Source organism: Danio rerio, chromosome 7 (genome assembly GCF_052040795.2).
Source record: "Danio rerio strain M-AB ecotype USA chromosome 7, GRCz13ab, whole genome shotgun sequence".
Classification (NCBI taxonomy): Eukaryota; Metazoa; Chordata; class Actinopteri; order Cypriniformes; family Danionidae; genus Danio; species Danio rerio.
Genome location: NC_141027.1, coordinates 29,362,197 through 29,386,139, shown reverse-complemented (window position 1 = coordinate 29,386,139; position 23,943 = coordinate 29,362,197). Strand labels below are relative to the sequence as shown.

Genomic DNA, 23,943 nt, shown 5'->3' with positions numbered 1-23,943 from the left:
TAAACGTCAAGAGCGTCAGGCGGTACTGAAAGCCCTTTTCCTTTTCCGTCCCATTAGAGCAGCTGCAGGGGTGCCCAAACGATTTTTCTCATGAAGGGTCAAAAACCAAACCTGATTGACGGCTGTGGGCTGAAGGTTAGTATAACAACTATTATACACCAAAGTTTCCAAGAGTAAGTTTCTCATTCATTTGCTAATTTTATAACTAATGCAGTATCTATAAACAAGTGTAATGAACTTATTACAGTAAAACTTAAATAATGCTATTAATGAAATAATGGACTTCAACGCTGAATGCACTAAGCTGCCTTAGCCTTGATTTGCTTGCTGATGTCTTGTGCATTTGCCCTCTGTTCAGTTGCGTGACAATATTTACATTTTCAGAAAATCTGATTCATTTACAAAACAAACAAACAAAAGGTTGTATTAAATTTAAAACGACCATCTTTGTCAAAAATATTCTCTTCAGCCACCTCCCCATCATTCTCTTTCTTTAATCAAATTTATAACACAGTGCAGTTCAATACTGAATACACTAGTCAAGCAGAATCTGCCTTTAACTTGATTTGTTCACCAAAGGCTCTGCATTGTCAGCTGACACTATATAGATTTTAACAAAATCTGCTTAATTCACACAATTTATTTTAAGTGTTTAATTTCAGTTTGCTTTAAACAAACAAACAAATCTTAAAACAAACAAAGGCTTACATTAAATTTTAATTGACAATCTCTAAACCATCCCCCTCATTCTCCCTCTCTTCTCAGAGAGACTTATGGGCCAAATCAAATGTTACCATGGGGCAACTTTGGCTCGCAGGCTCTAGTTTGGCCATCTCTGCTGTGAAGAGGGAAAAAATCTTTCGCAAATTATTTGACGGTTTCATAAATAAAATAAAAAATAATGAGGGAAAAATAATGTGAAATTATGATATACTAAGTCATAAGGAATAAAATAAATTATGAATCAGTTCTGAGATGATACTTAAGTAAAAATTCTGGACAATAAATCATAAATGACACACAAAGTAATTATGAAAGTGTGATGTTGTGGTAATCTCCCTCATAGTTTTGACTATTATATAATTCGCTATTCTATGTTTTTCATTGTAATAATTTGGCTATTGTTATGTAATAATTATGATGTAGTGTCTAATAAAAGATGATTATTAGACATACACAAATGTAATAACTGATGGAGCTGAAAATTGATGCCTTAATGTTTGGCAACAGCTGTAGACATTTCTGTTTTCATGACTTTGTCATGGAAGTTCCCTCTGCTCTTATAGCCTCACTTAAATTGATTTTTCCAGGAGGGAGGAGTGCTCAGCATCAGTACAGCACACAACCTGTTACTTTCACTTACATCTGTGGAAATACCTAACTTTTTGAATGATTCATGGTGTTGTCACAATGTTCACAGCCATTAGGTTTCTGAATACTTTAGACACAACTGTTCCTTACAAATTTCCCTTATTTGCTAATATGCCTCTGTTGCTATTGTAATGTCATAATTGATTAATATGTCATTTATTTATTTATTAAATGTTTTATTTCATTAGCAAATATGACACTAAATTCTAGAACACAAGTATTGTTTGTAAACCATCGTGTTTTTAATTTATTATTGTTCTAAGTAATCTGAAAAAGTCATTCTTAATAAAATAAATGAGGGGTGCCCAAACTTTAAAGTATGAAGGGCCAAAAACCAAATATTATCGCGAGCTGTGGGCCGAAGGTAAATATAGGCTATACCATGTAATTTCTTAATTTATTTCCTAATATTTAAAAAAAATATTTTAAATCATATTAACTAATACAGTATAACTTTTTTTAAGTGACAACTTTTTACAATAAAACCAAACAATCAAATTTATAACACAGTGCAGTTCAATACTGAATACACTAGTCAAACAGAATATGCCTTTAACTTGATTTGTTCACCTAAGTCTCTGCATTGTCAGCTGACAGTATATAGATTTAAACTAAATCTTATTAATTTACACCATTTAATTAAATCATTTAATTCTGTTTGCTTTAAACAAACAAACAAAGCTTAAAACAAACAAAGGCTTACATTAAATTTTAATTGACAATCTCTAAACCATCCCCTTCATTCTCCCTCTCTTCTCAGATAGGACGGTGGGCCTAATCAAAGGTTACCATGGGCCAACTTTGGCCGCGGGCCCTATTTGGACATCTCTGGCAGGCCAGGATTGGCTAATCGGGAGGACCGGGAGAATTCCCGGTGGGCCGGTCCGTTTTTTGGCCGCGAGGGCCGGTGTCCCTAGTTCCAGAATCGGTTGCTCTCAGCAGTCACACTTTTTAAAAATAATTTAATTATTTACTTGACCACAGCCTTCTTATTAATTATTTTACCGCAGCTCTGCTCTTTTTATCTATTTTCTCGTAGCCTCGTGAGCAGGATGCAGGTTAATGATGATATAACTAGATAAGTCACCTTTAAACATACAGCAGTTGTGGTACAGTGGTTAGTACGTTAGATTATGAGGCCGCCAATCCGGGTTCGGTCCTTGTCTGAGTAACAATTTTTTTTTTCATTTTTATTGTTAAGACATAATACTGTAAGGGTTGTTGAACATTTGAAGTTCTAAAAGTGCTGTTTTCTCAAAAAAAGACGTGATATTGTAATTAGAAACTGAATTGGAAATAACCTTATTTTAATAAAGTCAGTGGTGAACTGAGGTGGGCCGGTCTGAGGCTTGAAACTCCAGGGCTGAAAAAGAGTCCCACTCCGGCCCTGATCTCTGGACTAAATTAACTTTAGTTGTGCCATGTCCCCGCCTGCTGGAGGACACTGGTATCACTCGCCATACTGCTGCTGCAACTTTTCACTTCTCATGGAGCCACAGCTCCTCTGATCCCCAGTGAACGTATTTGCATTTAATCTAATGTTAAGTAATGGACACAGCAGATTAGAACCTTGTGCACTTAAAAAACATTTCAAGATGAACAACATGAAGAATGTAATGAATTTTAAAATGCAATATTGTTTATTTCAACTGTTTAAAAAGCTGACATAGGCTCAGGTTCAGGTACTTTTTATTTGCTTAAATGATTCTCTTTAAACTGTTTATATTTACAAACCCCTTTTTTAAAATGAGTTCATAAATGTTTCATAACAAAATACATGTTCCAGTGTAATGAATCATTTGTGACGGGAAAGGGTTATCAATCACATTTTAACGGAGTGGTTGAGGATTTTAGCTTAGTTTTTTCTCCTTTTTATGACTTGTGTACATGTTTTCTATCTTCAGTGAAGGAAGGAGCAGGCTGGTTGACCAGAAAGGAGGCCGTCCTGGAAATAAATGACATGTATTGCATTGAAGAAATGGAATGGACCTGCTGGACTGTATTTACACAAACCGAAGGTGAAACTGCATTGAGTGGAAAGCAGGAAGTGCAATGATAACAATAGATACAATCAGAGTAGTTATTCAAATACATTTTTAAAATCATAATCAACTCATTGTGCCAATGTCCTTGCATTATATTCATCACGTTGTGATCCCACACTGAAGTTATTTATATAATGTACAGTCCAACATGAATATTAGGAAGTTAAATGCTTTGCAAACAATAATACAATACATTATTTTCTCAGCTTATGGGTTAATGTGGCGCCCTTCAAATATCATAAGGACTGTCACTTCTTGTTCTCCAGACGAAGTTTCCACCACTTATGATTCTGTAAAAAAGAAAACAGTTTCAGCATTTTCATCTATTCATTTTCACTGGGTTTCATAGGGACATTTTCATTAGTCCCTTTATTCATCAGGGGTTGCCAAAGCAGAATGAACCACCAATTTATCCAGCATATGTTTTACACAGTGGATGCCCTTCCAGCAGCAACCCAGTACTGGGAAACACCCACACACTCTCACATTTACACTCATACACTACAGCCAATTTAGTTTATTCAATTCACCTATAGCGCATGTCTTTGGACTGTAGGGGAAACTGGAGCACCCGGAGGAAACCCACGCCAACACAGGGCGAACATGTAAACTCCTTACAGAAATGCCAACTGGCCCAGCTGGGACTCAAACCAGCGACCTTATTGCTGTGAGGCGACTGTGCTTATCACTGAGCCACCCTGTCACTCAGTTTCAGCATGGTTTACTCTCATAATTAATAGATTTGCTTTAATCATATCAGGTCTCACCTTCTTCCCCAACGTGTTCGGTGTTTGGGTCTGAATCTCATCTAGGCTTGCGTACATGTTGCTGACTTTCACTGGGATGTCCTCGTAGGTGTTGCTCTCAGGTACGTGTTCATAGGTATTGTAGTCACGCTCTTCAGGTACGTCTTGATAAAGATTTTCTGCCAAAAGGACGTTGTCATTGGGATTTGCACGGTTGTCATACTCAACCTCAGGTTGATTCTTCAGCCCAGCGTACGCAACAGTTGAGGCCTGATAGAGTGGATTGGGCTGTAGTTCTGTTTCTTCCATATTCGCCATTCGACCAGCTCCAGAATGCATTTTTTTAGGGTCAAGAACAGCGTAAGAACAGGAGGCTGTCATCAATGGAGCTGGAGGAGGTTGTTGAGGCATGGAGGGCGTAGGATTATAGGAGTTAGAAGTTAAAGACTGACCGTTTTCATGATGGGTAGGCCATAACTGAGAGCTGTAGTGCTCAGATGTCCTTGATTCTGTAATGCTGTGTTGTTCATGTGAAGGATTAGTACCAGGAAGACCAGCGCTTAAAGAATTCCGAAGTGGTGCGTTTTTCTTTGGCAGAGATGGGATTTTCATTGCCTAATGATTTTGACACATGAATGAAACTCAATACTGAGTATGTAAAAAAGCATAGATTGTATCCAAGGAAGTAGTTGACATTGTTACCTGAGACAGGCTGTTCCTGTCAATAGAGGTGGAGGTTGTGAGCTTCCGATTGCTTTTAGAAGGCAGGACAGGAGCCATGTTGTGTGGGCAGTTGGTAGCTTGTTCCCATAAACTTGTTAGAGCCTTTACACTCACTCCTGATGTAACTATGGGACTATTTTGAACCACATCATAAAGCTCGTTTCCATCATCCTAGAAAAATAACACAAAAGAACATTAGTAGTGCAAGACATTTCTGGATATGATAGCATTCTGCTGGCGACGCAGTGGTGCAGTAGGTAGTGCTGTCGCCTCACAGCAAGAAAGTCGCTGGTTCGAGCCTCGGCTCAGTTGGCGTTTCTGTGTGGAGTTTGCATGTTCTTCAAAGACATGCGGTACAGGTAAATTGGGTAGGCTAAATTGCCTGTAGTGTATGAGTGTGTGTGATTGAATGTGTGGATGTTTCCAGAGATGGGTTGCGGCTAAAAGGGCATCCGCTGCGTAAAAACGTGCTGGATAAGTTGGCAGTTCATTCCGCTGTGAAGACCTCGGATTAATAAAGGGGCTAAGCCGACAAGAAAATGAATGAATGAATAGTATTCTGCTTGCTTTTATGTATTTGCAAGTACATTTAATAGTATTTTATGTTGTGCTGATCGATATGGAAGTAAAAAATACCTATTGGTAATGTTTTTTGCGAGACAATATAACAATTTCTTACAAAAACTTGTAATAATTAATTACACAAGTTAAATTGTTAATTCAGTTGTGTGAACAAGTGAAATACTGTAGAGGCTAATTGAATATTTGAATAAATAAGCACAAAATAAGTGTAAATGCAATATAAAAACACATAAAATAAAACAAACTGTAGCACGCTTTGAATGAGCCATTTGAATCAGTGAGTCGTTAGTTGTACACTCACTCAGATTGGATTTCAGATCTATCCAATATATAAAATATTTGTTCAGTGTAATTTGTGAACCAAATTAAGAGATTAATTGTCAAGATTCAGCTTTTTCATAAATCAGACCGCCAACCTGATTTCACGAAGTAGGATATGTTTCTGGATAAACATCTATGAAACAACATTCCAATCAGCCAATTAGCATTATGGGATACATTTACAGTTTATGTTAAGTTTAGGCTTATGGTTAGGTTTGTTTACGTCTACATGATTGTTATCCTATCATGATTCCCCTCTAAATTTGAGAGTAATTTAGAGTTATGGTTGGGTTTTAGGGGTAGGGAACAGGTATGGATTACTTTTTCAAACAAAAACGATGTTTCAGGATCAAGATAGATGATAATAAAGGATCGCATCGTACTTGGTAAAATCATGAAGTACCATATCAGACTCTGCTATAATATCTCTAAACCTGCAATGATTTCTCTGTGCATTGATTATTCCAGTGCAGTGGAACAAAAAGTAATAATTTGTTTTGAAATGTACTGAAGTAAAGAGAAACTTTTCTTCCATATAAAAATAATCCAAAAACTCAGCCGTAACATATAAAGAAATACTTTTGTCCACCGCTGCTTTATGTAGAACCGTATACTTTTTCCCCAATGAGTGAATCATCCAGTGAAGGAAAAATACCTAGATAAAGCTTGTCTGATTTGGCTGGTCATGTGATCTCATCATGATTGGCCAATGATCCACCCCAGCTTCGGTAAGTAAAACTCTATTGACATGATGTCAACATGATTTTATGAATATATTTTTCAAACTACTGTTTTTTCTTTCTTTTTTTTTAAAAGTGAAAGAATAGACTCTACCTCTTCCACGGTGTCCATCTCAGTGCTGTATGAAGTCAGGTACTCTCCAAAAGGCTGGATCGGTGTGATTTTAAAGTGGTCAATCAGCTCTGCGAGACTGTTATGAGTGGTAGAATCACCAGAAACGACAAACAGGCCAGTTTTCGTTTGATTTATGACAAAATGCCGACAACGATCCTGACCTCTGTCAACATTAAACATTGAAGAACTGTTTTAGAACCATTATCTACATTTTTGACACAATAAAGAATATAAAATGATTATATTATGTATCACATTACAATTTACAATACACATTCAAAGTCCCATTTGATAATATCTCTTTAGTTATAGTGAACCATTAAGAAACAATGCTTGTACAGAAAACTAAATAGCTCAGTAACATCAAATTGTCAACATTAAGTCTTCTTTTTTTTAATAAAATTTTTTTCTGGTCTCTAACCAGACAACCAATAGTTGTATTATGTGAACTAACATTTAAAGACAATTATTAAATGCTGTGCAACATGATATTGCTGACTGTTTGTTCTCATTCTTACTTGTATGAAAGAATATATCCAATGGCTTTCTCGCTGAGTCTGATAAGGAAGCATCCAACATCCCTGTCTCTGAGCTGATCTTCTGCTTCCCTGCAAACAGCGATAGTTACTGTACTACAGTGCCCCCCTCTAAGAAATAAAGCTATAACTGAGGGGCTACCCTTTTTTAAAGGCACATTTTTATACTTTTTAGTTGCTAAATCATCTTTATAACACTTTTAGGTTTTAATATATCACTTTAAAGCATTAATATGAATCCTAACATGTATCCATTAAATACAGAAGTGTACCCTTTGAACGGGTCAAGTCCTAGTGATGGCTTAACTGCCTCCATTTTCAAACAGACATTTGCATTATAAGTCACCTGCAGCCTATAGCCGTTCATAATGTTTTACAGCTCACAATGTAACAGTTATGGTTAGCAAACCTCTCGTCTCTTATTAGTTCTTACTGTCTGGAGATGAAACCTTGGAACCAGCGTGGAAAGTTTCCATCAGACAGGATGAACATAGCCTGAGTCTCCACAAACCACTGGAGGATCTGCTCTTTCTGACCTCCCTCCATGGTGAATCCTTCCATTTTCTCCTCGTTTAGTCTGTCCGACTTCTTCATCTTCTGGTACATGGCTGCCTCTATTTGCTCCATTGTGAGCATCTCCTTCTCTACACAAATCCGATACACCTGGCTTTCCGTTTTCAAAGCTACATAACATCACACATTCACTGCGTCAGGAAGACTGGCACACTTCATTTGCCTAGCTTCCTCATACGTAAATATGTGCTCCTACATATATAAAAGGTTCTATTGTTTAAGTTTATCTGCCCATAGTCGGTAATGGCTTACTGGTTTAGTGTGATTTTGTTGTACTATCTCTTGGACGAATCTTCCACTTGAGGTGCCGTCCTGTATGAATATCAAAGATGAAAAATCTAGATTGGATTAGGAAGTAGGTCAACCACCGCACATTGTCCTGAAACATACCGCGCTAAAATAGCTTGTGAATATCTGGGAAAACACCGGAGAAGTTCATCATAGAAATTAATTTTTAGGAATCCTTGTTTTAATATATTTTGTTTTTGTCCCAAAATGTAAAGGGCAGTAGTGTATGTACCTTAGGGGTATCTTCATGGGGACATTTTGGTCCCCATGAATAAAAGGGCTCATAAATTACACATACTGTAATTAAATATTTTGAACATGTAAAATGCTGATCATTTCCTGTGAAGGTTGGATGACATTGATAGAAGTTGGTAGTGTAAAATTACTTTCATGGGAAATTCCCATAAAGGTAACTGTGTATGTGTGTGTGCCAAAATAATACACATTGTTTCCAATGATGACTCGACTATTTGCACATTTCAAAGCTTTCATTTGCAGCTAAATGTTTTGTATAAATACATTTTTAATTCATTTTAACCATGTTTGATTAGTCTTGAATTTGTACAACAGACATGCAAATATAAATATGCCTCTTTATATGATGGTCAAGTTATGAAATTAAGAGATTGTTATATTTCCCCTCTGAACACTAACAATGGCTGTATTATAATAACGGTGTTGTAACCTTTAACTTTTTCCGACCCACTGATTTGCATTTGTGTAACCAGTTTTTACAGAAAATACCTTGGTTAACTGTGGTTAGTGAAGTAAGACCAAGGTTGAACTTTTCTACCGGTTTAACTACAATGGCCAAGTCTCTATTTTACTTTTTGGTTTTATTTGTTGTAAAAATTATGTGATTAATTTGTCCTGAAAAAATTAAAATACTAGTCGTTATTAGTCATTGGTTGTTTTTATTTTATTACCTCAACAAAATCTCAATCAACTGTTTATCAATTTAAAAACGATGATAAGTTCAGGAGTAATCAGAGGAAAGGATCATGAGGCAACGGGGCAACATTGATTATTCTTATTGAAACTAGCTACAGAACAGCCTTATATTTCATAAGAACACTTTTATTTCGTGTTGTTTTTCAGTCATGGGACAATAAAGCTTCAGCGTGCGTGTTGTCGTTTTTCCGTCCAGGCATGAGTTCAACAGGTGGCGTGTCCGCTTTTAGAAACACGCTGCTGGACGCGTGCGCGTTCATGAGGAAACACTCGTGAGCGCATGAAAGCACACAGAACGCTACAGTGTTGTCGTCGGGGATGACAGGTAAATAAATATCTTGTGTTTTTACTACATTTTTAATAAACACCACATACATGCAAATACCAGGTCTTAAATGCTAATTATACTTAAATGTATCGTTTTGTCGGCAGTAACCTAAATTTTCGCCAGTAGTTTATGACTATTTTATGTCTGCTCTTATTTGTAAACCTTTTCGAAACTCGTTTTGTAAAGTTATTTTTGATCCGATGTTGCCACAATTGTATATACTTGAAAAATACTAGCCTATAGTGTTTTATAATAAATATAATAGTGTTTTTGTAGTCAATTGTAAATACAGTAGTAAATTTTGCAACAGCATAGGCCTACTGTAATATAGTGAACTGAAAAACTCATAAGTACTATAGTACACTTTTACTTTTTTTTTAGTTTTACTTCAGTTAACTGTGGTGTATTGTAGAACAATAATATAGAAATAGAATTATTACAACAGATTACCACAGTCCATCATGAATTACCAAGTATTTTACAATAGAATAGTTCAAATACACTATAGTATATTATATACTGTATTGCAAGCTGTATTGCTAAACTCAAATAGATTTTGAACAAGTGAGGGGTAAGAATTCATTGTTATTGCTTCTCTCCCAAGATTAAATCCACTACTCTTAGCAGCCGATTGTAGTGTATTTGCTAAAACATACACATTACCTGTCTTTTTGTGAATTTTTTTTTTTTTTAAATATTGTAGACATGTAAAAGAATTAGAGTTAAATATAGGCTAGGCCTCATCTTTATCTCGCACACTTGACTCGAGTAAGATCTAAATTTGTCCCCCCATCATGAATGAAATATTTAGGTCAAAACAAACTGTATAAAACTTTATGATCAGCTTTATGTATGCATTAAATGGCTATTTTAATTGACATGCACAGTTTTAGATATTTTGTAAATGCTTGTTGTGAGTCCATTCATTTAATTTTATCTAATTACATTTTTTAAAAGATCACAATGGCTGTGTTCAAACAGCAGCAGGTCGAGGATTTCTTTGAGATTGGAGAGGAACTTGGGAGGTAAGAATTTAGATGTTTATCTATTGGTTGCTCCAATAATTAATAATTTAGCAGTATAAATGGCACCTGCAGAGAACCAACATTAAAGTGATAGTTCACCCAAGACTGAAAATTCTATCATTTGCTCTTTCAATGCTTTCTTCATCATTTAAACACAAGATTTGTTTTTCGGAAAAGGTTGAAAACAGGTAACCATCAATGTCTATAGTACTTATTTTTCCTATATGGATGTCAGTGGTGACTTATTTTCTGCAAAACATTTTTGTTCGTGTTCAAAAAAAGAACTAATCTCAGGGAGAGAAAATAGTGAGTAATTTTTTTTTCTATTTTAAGGTGAACTGTCCTTTTAAGTACAAGAATATTAACATTATTTCAGTTGGGTCACTGATTTGAACAGAATTAATTACAGCAATCTGTAGTGCAACCTTATTTTTAATGGTATACAATATTTTATAAATGTATCATTTATGTTATTTCTAATATCTATTAATTTGATTAATAATAATAACATTTAAATGTTTTTATTCACATGCACTCAAAGCATACATTATAGTGTGGTTTTATATTAAGTCTTAAAGGGATTGTTCACCAGAAAATGAAAATTCTGTCATCATTTTCCCCTCACTTGTTCAAAATTTATTTGAGTTTAGCTATCATAAAGAAGATATTTTGGGAAAAATGCTGATTGCTAGCACCCATTGACTGCGATTAGTTATTTGTTTCCTACTTTGGATTTCATTGGTTACAGGTTTTCGGCTTTCTTCAAATCTTTGTGTTCAACAGAAGAAAAAAAATCTTTTTTAAATCTACAAGGAAGAATAAATGATTAGATAATTTTCATGTTCGTGTAAACAATCCTTTTAATTTAAATCTGAAATGCCTTTATATATACTTAAGTATATGATTGTTTATTTACATTTCTACAGCTGTAACATTAAAATGTTTTTTTTAATACATAAGTGAGATAGATTGTTTTAAACTTGGTGGTAAATTTGGCAAATTTCTGTTAGTTATTTAAATTTTCTTTATAACTTTATAGTAAGTAAAACAATTTTAGTTTATGCTATTGAACAAAACATCAGTGTCAGGTTATGCTTAAAAGACCAAAGACTTTTACTCATTAATCTAAAAACCTCATTATTAAAAACTCATATAAATACTGGATTTTAATGTCACAGCTGCAGATTATTCTCAGCCTTAATGTGTTTTTTTAACTACTTCTTGTGTATTTTTCAGTGGGCAGTTTGCAATTGTAAAGCAGTGTCGTGAAAAGAGCTCGGGCCGGGATTTTGCTGCCAAGTTTATAAAGAAGCGTCAGAGTAATGCTAGCCGACGAGGTGTCCTGCGAGAAGAGATCGAGCGAGAGGTCAACATCCTACAGCAGATCCATCACCCCAATATTGTCATGCTGCACGACGTGTTTGAGAACAAAACAGATGTGGTGCTGATTTTGGAGCTGTGAGTAGAACTTATAGTGTAATGACTCGATTATTTTTTTAAAGTTTTTTTTTTTTTTTTTTTAATGATTCACCTGACAACCCACATAGAAAGTGGATAAATGAAATATATACAAATTACATATATGTCATGTATGCAACATATATTTCAAAATATTGCAAAGAAATGGCCGTTTTGGGTTTATTTATTTATTTATTTGTTCATTTATTTTCAGCCATGGAATTACAAATATGTACAGTGCTGAGCATATATGAATACACCCCTCACAAATTTCTCTTAATTTCATATTTTCTAAGATGCTATAAAATATTATATTTGCATACAGTATACATTACATTAGTCAGTACTGAGCCAAATCTAGAGCTTATCTAATAAAATAACTTACTATAATGATCCAGAAATAAGTACACCTAAATTTATGTTGGAAAGATATTAAATAGCAACTTTTTAAAAAGACAAAAAAATCAAAAGAAAAAAAGTACATTTGTTACAATTTTGTAGTTTTTTTTTTTTTTTTGTGCAATATTTCGTTTGAATTTAATTGTATTATCTTTTGATTTCTAAACATATTTGGTGACTTAATTATTATTTTAATAAATAAATATATCTGTTTAATAAATCTGTTTCGTTTAAATGCACCAAAATATTAACTCATTTAATATGTTTTATTAACTCATTTCTAATAACTAATTTCTTTCATCTTCGCCATGATTTCAGTACATAATATTTTAAAATATGTAGAAGTATCTTAAAAAATATCTAGTCAAATATTATTTACTGTCATCATGGCAAAGATAAAATAAATCAGTTATTAGAAATGAGTTATTAAAACTATTATGTTTAGAAATGTGTTAAAGAAATCTCCGTTAAACAGAAATGGGGGAAAAAATAAATAGGGGGCTAATAATTCAGGAGGGCTAATAATTCTGACTTGTATGGACATATTTGTAATTCCAATGGAGCATTCATTTTTGCAATATTTCAAAACATATGTTGTATATAAGACACATATTTTATATATATGTGAAAATACAAGTATGAACTTGAACGTCACTTATGTAATTAGCATATTTTTCCATGTATTAGATTTCAATATGGGAATTCTGTATTTTTGTAGGGTGTCTGGAGGAGAGCTTTTCGACTTTCTGGCACAGAAGGAGTCTTTAAGCGAGGAGGAAGCCACACAGTTTATCAAACAGATTTTAGAGGGCGTGCACTATTTGCACTCAAGGAATATTGCTCACTTTGACCTGAAGGTACAGTAAACCCATTGGGCTCATAACACTACCCAGAACATTACAGTACAGTATATTTGCTCTGACAGATGTGAATTTCTGAAGAATGCTCTGTCTGAATAACAAAGTGTCTTTGTGTGCATATAAGTGTGGGTGTATGTGTTCCTGTGTGTGTGTAATAATTTTTTTCCTGCTTTGCAGCCTGAAAACATCATGCTTCTGGATAAGAACGCGCCTCTGCCCCGAATCAAGCTCATTGATTTTGGCTTGGCGCACAAGATTGCTGAAGGGGTTGAATTTAAAAACATCTTTGGAACTCCAGAGTTTGTCGGTATGATGTGTTTTGTTAAACCCTAAAGCTTGCAAATAGCTTTCAACATGCACACAAATGGGCCAGTCACACATTTATTCAACATTTTTTAAATTTTTTGAAACATTTAAAAATGTCAAGCATTCCATGGGCTTGATTTGATAAACAGGTGAAATTAGCGTGAGAGTGCAAAGTTTTGATGGGGACTGCTAAGTTTTGCAAGTAACCTACTGTCCGTGTGCAAATGTAAAAACCCTTGCACGACAGCTCATTTCCATAATATCCATAACTGTGTCAATATTGAAAGGTCAGGTCACTTTTCCAGTTGTAATGATTAAGCAATTTTTTAAAAAATGTTCTAGCATGGCCTAAAACAAATATCTGTATATGTAAGAATGTGTATATATAAAATGTCTATGTGTTTTTTATTCATTTATGTGAATTTTTTAGTTCTAGAAATGATTTTTTTTTCAGGGCAAATGATTTTTTTTCAGAAATTATTTGTGTGTGTGTGTGTGTGTGTGTGTGTGTGTGTGTGTGTGTGTGTGTGTGTGTGTGTGTGTGTGTGTGTGTGTGTGTGTGTGTGTGTGTGTGTCTGTGTGTGTGTGTGTGTGTGTGTGTGTGTGTGTGTGTGTGTGTGTGTGTGTGTTTGTGTGTGTGTGTGTGTGTGTGTGTATGTATATATATATATATATATACAGTTGAAGTCAAAATTATTACCCCGCCCCTGTTTATTTTTTTCCTCAATTTCTGTTTAACAGAGGGAAAATAGTTTCATCCCATTTCTAAGCATAATAGTTTTAATAACTCATTTCTAATAACTGAATTATTTTATCTTTGTCATGATGACAGTAAATAATATTTGACTAGATATTTTTCAAGACACTTCTATACAGCTTAAAGTGACATTTAAAGGCTTAACTAGGTTAATAAGGTGAACTAGGCAGGTTAGGGTAATTAGGCAAGTTATTGTATAACAGTGATTTGTTCTGTAGATTAGCGAAAAAAAATTACCTCAATGGTTTTTAAAATATTAATAACTGCCTTCATTGTAGCCGAAATAAAACAAATGAGACTTCTCTAGAAGAAAAATTATTATCAGACATACTGTGAAAATTTCCTTGTTCTGTAAAAAAATCTTTTGGGAAATATTTAAAAAAGAAAAAAAAATCAAAAGGGCTATTAATTCTGACTTCAACTGTGTGTGTATATATATATATATATATATATATATATATATATATATATATATATATATATATATATATATATATATATATATATATATATATATATATATATATATATATATATATATATGTATGTATATGTATGTATGTATATATGTATGTATATGTATGTATGTATATATAGTTGAAGTGAGAACTATTAGCCCCCCTTAGATTTTTCTTTTCCTTTTTACAATATTTCCTAAATAAAGTTTAACAGAGCAAGGAAATTTTCAGAGTATGTCTGATACTATATTTTTTTCTAAAAGCCATTTTCAAAATTATTAATCCCTTTAAGATATATTTATTTTTAATAGTCTACAGAACAAACCATCGTTATACAATAACTTGCCTAATTATCCTAACCTGCCTAGTTAACCTAATGAGCCTTTAAATGTCACTTTAAGCTTGTCACTTTAAGCATATATATATATACACACAATTGAAGTCAGAATTATTAGCCCCCTTTTGATTTTGATTTTTAAATATTTCCCAAATTATAACAGAGTAATGAAATTTTCACAATATGTCTGATAATATTTTTTCTTCTGGAGAAAGTCTTATTTGTTTTATTTCGGCTAGAATAAAAGCAGTTATACATTTAAAAAAAAACATTTTTGGGAAACAATTATTAGCCCCTTTAAGCTATTTTTTTTTTCGATAATCTACAGAACAAACCATCGTTATACAATAACTTGCCTAAATACCCTAATCTGCCTAGTTAACCCTATTAACCTAGTTAAGCCTTTAAATGTCACTTTAAGCTGTATAGAAGTGTCTTGAAAAATATCTAATAAAATATTATTTACTGTCATCATGGAAAAGATAAAATAAATCAGGTCACACTTTACAATAAGGTTTATTAGTTAATGTTAATTAATGCATTTACTAACATGAACAAACAATGAACAATACATTTACTACAGTATTTGTTTATGTTAGTAAACGTTAGTTAATGAAAATTCAATTGTTCATTGTTAGTTCATGTTAACTCACGGTGCATTAACTAATGTTAACAAGCACTGACATGGATGTTAATAATGCATTAGTAAATGTTCAATCATGATTAATAAATGCTGTACAAGTGTTGTTCATGATTACTTCATGTTAGTAAATGCATGAACTAATGAACCTTATTGTAAAGTGTTACCATAAATCAGTTATTAGAAATAAGTTTTTTAAACTATTATGCTTAGAAATATGCTGAAACAAACTTCCCAGAACGGAACAGAAATTGGGGAAAAAAATAAACAGGGCCGCTAATAAATCAGGGGGGCTAATAATTCTGACTTCAACTGTATACATATATATATATATATATATATATATATATATATATATATATATATATATATATATATATATATATATATATATAGTGATTTAAGGGATTACATCGCTTTGTAAATGTTTATTAGTACCATTTGTTAATGCCACCCATGCAGTTTGATAAAGCTCTTGGAAGCTGTTTCATGTGTTTTTAAATACAATATTTATGCTATATATAAATGTTTAATTTCTCAGCTCCAGAAATTGTGAATTATGAACCACTGGGACTGGAAGCAGATATGTGGTAAGATTTATTTTGAATGCACAGGAAACATCAAAATTAATAATTTCTTTTTGGTTTTGATTTTAAATAATGAAATGCTTTGCTTTTATAGGAGTGTTGGTGTTATCACATATATTCTGTAAGTTCTTAAAACTGTTTCACCTATCTGCATTATTTCTTCAGACTATCGATTTAATGATATGTACATTTTAACAATGTTCTGCTGATAATTTGTCTCAATGTAGGTTAAGCGGTGCGTCTCCTTTCCTAGGAGAAACAAAACAGGACACCCTGGGAAACATCTCGGCCATGAACTATGAGTTTGATGATGAATTCTTTGGCCACACCAGTGAGCTCGCCAAGAATTTTATACGACAACTGCTGGAAAAAGACACCAAGTATGTTGCAGAGTGCTGAGATCATCTGAAGCCATGTGTGTTTGAGTGTGAGCTTTAGATTTGATGCTTGATGGATGTGAAATTGCACAAATTACCATCCCAATTGTGTTTTTCAGAAAACGACTCACAATTCAAGATGCCTTAAACCATGCTTGGATCAAGGTGGGTTATTGTACAGTGTATCCGAAAAGTGTTCAACGTACTTCACTTTTGCAGAAATGTCATGTATGTTGCTGGTGATGCGGTGGCGCATTGGGTAGTGCTGTCGCCTCATAGCAAGAATGTGGCTTGTTTGAGCCTCGGCTGGCATTTCTGTGTGGAGTTTACATGTTCTCTCCATGTTGGTGTGGGTTTCCTCCGGGTGCTCTGGTTTTCACCACAGTCCAAAGACATAGGTCTAAAAACACAGTCCAAAGCGCTATAGGTGAATTGGGTAAGCTAAATTGTCTGTAGTGTATGTGTGTGAATGAGAGTGTATGTGTGTTTCCCAGTGATGGGTTGCTGCTGGAAGGGCATTCCCTGTGTAAAACATATGCTGGATAAGTTGGCGGTTCATTCTGCTGTGGCGAACCCAGATTATTAAAGGGACTAAGCCGAAAAGAAAATTAATAATTATGTTGCAATTCCAATAAATAGAATAAATCCTCAAAATTCTCGAAATAGTTCACCATAATGACAACATGAAAGTAGTTTAAAAGCTTTGAACCAACATATATCTCCACACACTATCAACACTTGCTCACATATTTATTAAATGTTTATTCCTTTGGTCTCCTGAACTTAATCATATATACATACATAGAAAGTCACAACATTTTAAAGAAAACAGATAACAATTAATAATTAATATCACTAATGCAAACCACACTGTAAAAAAAAAATATATCTGTAATTAACAGTTTCTGTATTTTGTGATTCACAAGTGTTTATAATTGCATTATGGAAGCTTGATCTCTGCTCTGTCGACTTTTGATGTTGAAAATGGAACTCACAGTTTAACAAAGTGACTTTCATTGACATTACTATGTTTTGTACCATAATATACAACACCGACCCAGACAATATATCATTTTAAACTATTAAAATTTTTAATAAAAGTCACTTTTTCAAACTTTTTAAGGTTAAAAGTTGTTGGAAGAAACATAAAGGTCCCATAAAACAATTTAAAAGCATAAATAAACAAGAAAAATAAAAAAAAAATGAAATATGAATCTCAAAAAATGGAAAATTTGATAATTTACGGATATTTTTAATGTGCAATTACCATTTATAATATGTATAACGAGCAGTCATGACTCAAAACACCTTTTATCCATCATGGGTAAATAAATAAATAATAAAAATATTCATAAAAACAACACCCTATTTCTAAACACCCTAATCAAACCATTTATATCACCACATTAAATAGTGCATCATGATTTAGTGCTCAGATGCTGCGATTTGTAAACTCACAATCCACAACAATTTGTATCTCAATAAAACAATAGTGGCGTCACAGTGGCGCAGTGAGTAGCACAATCGCCTCAAAGCAAGAAGGTTGCTGGTTCAAGCCTTGGCTGGGTCAGTTGTCATTTCTGTGTGGAGTTTGCATGTTCTCCCTGTGTTCGCTTGGGTTTCCGCCTAGTGCTCCGGTTTCCCCCACAAGTCCAAAGACATGCGGTACAGGTGAATTGGGTTGGCTAAATTGTCCGTAGTGTATGTGTGTGTAAATGAGTGTGTATAGATGTTTCCCAGTGATGGTTTGCAGCTGGAAGGGCATCCTCTGCTGCATAAGTTGTCGGTTCATTCCACTGTGGCAACCCCTGAATAATAAAGGGACTAAGCCTAAAGAAAATTAGTGAACAAATAAAACAAAAGCCAAATTACCTAAAATAATTTATCATCATTTAGGTCCCCTATTTTTTTTTACCTCTTTTACAAGATTTAAGAAAAGTCTTTGGTGTCCCCTGAATGTGTCTATGGAGATTCAGCTTAAAATACCCATCAGATTATTTATTAATGGAGTATATGCCTATTTTGGCAGTGGAGCTGTTTTTGTAGCCTGAACCTTTAAATGCACATGAGCTGGTTATCCCTCCTGGGATTTGGACCCTGCCTGCTTGTTAAGTGTGACGTCACGCGAAGCAGTTTCCGGGTCCAAGCATTCTGTCAAACTGTATGGGAAGACTCAAATGGTAATAATAAACGTTTACAAAGTGATGTAACACTTTCGACAATCACTACGTATATTTATATATCCATGCCTATAATCAGATGGCCAGAAAGTGATTAATTTTTTAATATATTGTTAAAGTATTGGTGTCTGAGATGCAGAGACAGAGTCTTCCAGAGACTGTTGTGTACTCTATGATTTTATATAAAATTCACTTTAATGTGTGATATGACTAAAAAGTGATCAATTCAATTGAAGCTGCTATTTGGACCCAGAAACAGTATTCCATACGTCACCGATACTTCATGACTTAACAATTGGATTTTAACATTTAACTAATTAAAAAAAGAGACTTGTGTTTATATCACTCTGATATGACAATGGACACACTTTACCTACACATACTGTAGTTCTGTCCAAACAGCCTCCAAAAGTAGATTTTTCATCAGTTTAACTTTGAAACTCTGGTTTGAAAGTTTGTGAAATCAGTCCAGAACTGTACCTTACACATTTTGATACATTTTTGTACTGTATTTTGTGAAGAATTGACAGTGTGCATGATTATTTCTTTCCTTTGCACATTTTTAAATGGTGATTTTTCTCCTACACATCTATAATTTCTTCAGATTTTGAGTTTGAACTGATACTTTGTTAAAGGACCATCAGTACCAAGTCTTATTGAGTATGCTGCTACAAGTCTTAATACCTTTCTCAATCATAACTCAATCCCCATTTGTCCATTCGCAGTCTAACGAGCATAAGGAAGATCGTAATAAAGCCCCAGAGAGGAAGAGAGAGCGCAGGCAGCTGAAGACGAAGCGTCTCAAAGAGTACACCATCAAGTCCCACTCCAGCATGCCTCCGAACAACACCTACATCAACTTCGAGCGCTTCGCACAAGTGGAAGAGGACGTGTCGGCCATGGAGGGCACATTCTGCCAGCTGGCATCAGCCCACGATTCCCTGCAGGAGGACATCGATGCACTTGTGTCCATCTACAATGAGAAGGAGATGTGGTACAAAGAAGAAAGCGAAAGCATCAGGCATGAGCTGTCCCAGCTGCGCTATGAGTTTCGTAAAGTGGAAGCCCAGAGACGCGGCGTTCACGAAGAGATGAGGAGCGTGGATGCCAGTGTTAACAGAGTGAGCGAGAAATATAAGGAAAGACAGAGCCGTTTCGATGCTCTACAGAAGGAACTGTGCACTGAGCTGCAGTGGGTTCAGGAGGTGGTGGGTTCCTTTCAGGTCAGCTTCCCAAACTGTAGCTTTAGCAGCGTGTTTAATACTGATGTCAATGAAGCACTGAAAGAGCTGTTGAATAGATCCTGTGGAGGAGACCTGCTGACGGGCAACAACCTGGACCAGCAGAGATGACCACTGTTATTGGTCACATGTGTAAGGAATAATCAATAACAAGATGCAATTATTAGAAAAAAAATGCTCCGCTGAAGTGGTGATGCGGGCACAGAGTAAAGCAGGTTTTAAAAATGCATTATATTTGAAAATTTCAACAGACCACAGTCAATTATGCTATGGTTATCACACCTAAACACTGTTCTGATGTTGTATTTCATGAAATGCGTGTTTTTTTTCTTCTCCTCAAACAGCTCAAGCTCATGATCAAGTCTTCAACAGATACATATACACTGAAAAAAAGTAAATCAAAGATTATTCCTTGGATTTACTAAATTTAAAGTGAAGTGGTTCTGAATTTAAACAAATAAATTAAGTTGAACATTACTAAATTTAATTAGTTTGTTTAAATTCAACCCAAAATATTTTTTAGTGTACTTTAAAAACCTACTCATTTGAAGCTAGCTGAATCAACATAATTCTTGTTTTTTTGGACAACTTAATTGTTTCATGTTCAATTCACAATTAGTAAAAAAAAAATAAAAATTTAACGTAAATGATTCGTGTTGGGAACACATGAAAGAATTGTGTGGAACCCAGCATTTTTTCGGTGCAGTACAAAGCTATTTATTTTAAAGAGCTGTTGAATGCTGGATTCTGATTGGGTCTTGAATATTCTAAGGTGTGCAGGACCATTTTCAGGAAAACACACAGGTTAAAGGGCCGTTCACACTAAGGATGATGACTAGAAATAGAACAATATTTATATTTGTGTCCAAAATGGCAAAAGATAAACATTTGTTTATTTATTTATAGTTTATTTTCATCTGTTTGCATTGCATCATTGTAACCTACAAGAATCTAGCTTGTGTAATCTATCTATTCTAACCATAAATTTAGCTATTGCTGTTTAAAATTGCAATTTAAAAGCGGCAACAGACCATTACTAAATAGCTGAGATAGCTTTTTTTAGAATTCTCTCACATGATAAAACAAACAAAATTTCAAGAAGTCATTATCTTTAAATAAACTTTTATACTTTAGATAATGTGTTTTCACAATACTGTCTTTAGCTTTTAATTGCTCAAACCATTTATATTTCAGTGGAATCTGACTGGCTGTCCATGTTTTATTGTTTAATAGCTGAAAAAAAATTCTGAAAGTGGGCCAACTTTATAGTTTCTCACATTATAGTGGTGGTCTGAACTCTGCTCTTGTTTTACATTTAGAATTTTTTTTAAATGACGTCTTAATTGTTACCTTTATAGTTAATATGCTTGTTGTAAATGTCTCTTAAGCACACAGAAAAAAAATATTGATGCCAAACAATTTATATCGGCGAAATTTTAACTAACTAATTAAATTTGGCAATGTTTAAATTAATTTGTTTGTTTAAATTCCGCCTAAAAAACTTAACCGCTTACCTTAAAAAATTGTAAATCCAATAAATATTTTTTCAGTGTAGTTACGGGCGGGTTTTGACCTCAATACAGTTCCATATCATATAGTTTTTCATGAAAGTTAAGTCAGTTGCTTAAAAAAACAACAGTAAAATGTAATATAGTAAAGCAAGCAGGTTTATTTTGCTAACTGTCATTACAAAACAGATCTTCTTTTAAAAGTAAAAAAATCATAAAACCAGATGTGATGTTTTTATTTTCAATAATGAAGTGTATCCCTCTTTTCTTTCTATTTCCTGATCAGCTGTAATTTGTTCAGACAGTGTACACAGAACATGGTGTTCACCTTTGGTTACTTGTTTACCAGATCTGATTACATAAGGTTAAAAGACAACTGAACTCAGCTTATTTGATTAAACCCAGCTAATGGATTGAATATGCTTCTCCAGGGTTTCCCCCCTTTTTTCCATGGCTGCCTGCTGTGGCGTTTAGAGGAACTATTTTAATTTATATTGTATTCAATAAGTACAGAATGGGCCTATTGTTATGTCTACATGACACAAGTTGTTATCCTTAGTGGGATGATGCTTCCTCTAACATAAACTTGTAGACCAATCAGACTCTTTTAAACAGTTGACTACACTACTGGAACTACTGCAAAGTGATTAGATTCACTGAGTCTACTGTTTTGGAATGCACTAAACTCTAAAAGGAGGTTATGCTACGTATACTTTATGATTGTTCTGCAGTATTTTGGTGAGTAATGTATTTAAACTCTAGCTTTGCTACTATCTTGTTAAAAAATCCTCTGATTTATATACATGGTCATCGTTACATTGCATTCAATCTTGTATACTTTGAAGGCATTCCTTTCTTCAAAGTATCCTTTTAAGGACTAACTTTTACGTCCTTTTGAATTCACATGCATGCTGTGGGGTACACAGTATTTACTCATGGTCTTGCATCCTGTTATGTTAGTTTCCCTCCAAATCTATCAGTCTTTGTCACGTGCTGTCATATAGATGTGGTTATGCAAGCTCAACTCACTGACCAGAATCCTTAAGCGACACTGTCATGCAGATTTGACTTGTTTTTCTCTTCTGCGCCACACAGAGCTCTTCATTCATACGCAACTATCTTAATAGCAATTTGTGGATAGTTTTAGCAGCAAGCAAAACCCCTTGAAGGCATGTTTGTCAGCTCTAAGAAAATGCATTCAGAAGGCTAAAAAAAGCTGTGTACTCAGACATCAACACATTTCATCGTTCGTTCTGCAGCAACACGGGCTGTGTTTTTTACTTCTCTATACTGCATATTACCACAAAGCATTGTGGAAACATTGTTTTTGTATTACACTTTCAGTTCTATAGGGGTCAGTGTTCACCTTATTTACTGTGGCACCCACGGGCATGTTGTCCATTACACGAACTGGTTTTAGATGAAAGGCCTCATAATGTGTGTATTGTTGGGTAACTGATGGTAGTGACTCACTGGTGTTTGGCTTCTGGGCTTAATAAATGTTGGATGGGTCAGGGATGATTGTGTTTTATTGCAATGGAACATAAAAAAAAAGATATGTTTGAGAAATGGCCTTGTGAGTACTTTACACCACAATAATTTATTCTTGTAAAATCAGCTTGCCTTATTATTAATTACATTTTTGGGTCTCGCTTCTACAATTATATCTTTTATTAGATGCTTGTGTGTGCATGTGCATGTCTGTGTGCACTCAGATAGGTCTGGAGAATGTTTATCTGGATGTGTGCAGCGCTACAGATTAGGTATTAGTTTTATCAAACTATTATTTTTGTTGTTCACTCTATAGACATTTTATACTACTACTGAAAACCGTAATATATATATATATATATATATATATATATATATATATATATATATATAGGAGGACTTTTCTTTTTAGGTTATGAACTCTTTTAAGTTATGAAATGCCATTCCTATAATGTTGCAGGGTGGTTAATTTTAAATGACTTAAAATAATGTATACAGAATGTTTCATTGTTTTTATGCAAATTTACAATGTTCCTAGAACATTCTGGGAAGCAAAACATTTTAGCTGGATTATAATGTTTACATTTTTACTGTGCACCAATAGAATTGCTTGACTGTTTTTTTTTTTTATTAACATACTTAATGGGTAGATGTAAGTGATGCATGTGTTTGTATTGTCAGTATTGAAGGTTGATTGTGAACTAAAAACACAATTTATCTTTATCTTAAACTAAAGCTGAGATAAGATGGTACACTTTTCACTTTTTCAATAGTGTTTTTATTGAACATGTAGATATAAAATGTAGTACAAGTAGCTTGAAATTTTTCTTTTAGACACAAAAAACAAACAAAACCCGTCGCACACATTCATTTAGGTTCTTTAAGAATATATTTATATAAAAGTTAATAATAATATTAAATAAAACATTTTATATATATATAAACATATATAAAAGGAAAGAAAATAAAAGGAAAATAAAATAAAAGATACATTTATAAA

The 23,943-nt window shown here is 33.9% G+C and overlaps 2 protein-coding genes and 1 long non-coding RNA gene across 6 annotated transcripts; 2 read left to right on the top strand and 1 right to left on the bottom strand.

The window, feature by feature from the left end:
- Positions 1 to 27: 27 nt before the first annotated feature.
- LOC137496172 (uncharacterized) lies at positions 28 to 7,132 on the top strand. 2 transcript variants are annotated; one of them, XR_015495787.1, is made up of 5 exons: positions 28 to 135; positions 2,132 to 2,253; positions 3,276 to 3,389; positions 6,393 to 6,516; positions 6,605 to 7,132. It is a non-coding gene; the product is annotated as an uncharacterized LOC137496172 (long non-coding RNA). The 2 variants fall into 2 exon arrangements; XR_015495788.1 differs by lacking the exon at positions 2,132 to 2,253.
- Positions 2,989 to 8,933, bottom strand: sh2d7 (SH2 domain containing 7). 2 transcript variants are annotated; one of them, XM_087261324.1, is made up of 6 exons: positions 7,613 to 8,933; positions 7,162 to 7,251; positions 6,623 to 6,806; positions 4,865 to 5,056; positions 4,184 to 4,777; positions 2,989 to 3,706 (listed from the first exon to the last, which is right to left on the bottom strand). In XM_087261324.1, exons 1-6 carry the CDS (start codon positions 7,813 to 7,815, stop codon positions 3,665 to 3,667), a joined length of 1,305 nt encoding a protein of 434 aa, XP_087117450.1. In that variant the 5' UTR covers positions 7,816 to 8,933; the 3' UTR covers positions 2,989 to 3,664. The 2 variants fall into 2 exon arrangements, with proteins under 2 accessions (XP_087117450.1, XP_087117449.1); XM_087261323.1 differs by lacking the exon at positions 2,989 to 3,706 and having other exon boundaries at positions 3,985 to 4,777.
- Positions 8,934 to 9,259: 326 nt separating this feature from the next.
- Positions 9,260 to 22,970, top strand: dapk2a (death-associated protein kinase 2a). Of its 2 annotated transcripts, NM_001123064.2 has the most exons (10): positions 9,260 to 9,316; positions 10,277 to 10,344; positions 11,581 to 11,802; positions 12,920 to 13,058; positions 13,239 to 13,368; positions 16,101 to 16,149; positions 16,241 to 16,267; positions 16,374 to 16,526; positions 16,643 to 16,688; positions 19,429 to 20,206. In NM_001123064.2, the coding sequence occupies exons 2-10, from the start codon at positions 10,283 to 10,285 to the stop codon at positions 20,053 to 20,055; spliced, it is 1,455 nt and encodes a 484-aa protein (NP_001116536.2). In that variant the 5' UTR covers positions 9,260 to 9,316; positions 10,277 to 10,282; the 3' UTR covers positions 20,056 to 20,206. The 2 variants fall into 2 exon arrangements, with proteins under 2 accessions (NP_001116536.2, XP_087115967.1); XM_087259841.1 differs by lacking the exon at positions 10,277 to 10,344 and having other exon boundaries at positions 19,429 to 22,970.
- Positions 22,971 to 23,943: the final 973 nt, after the last annotated feature.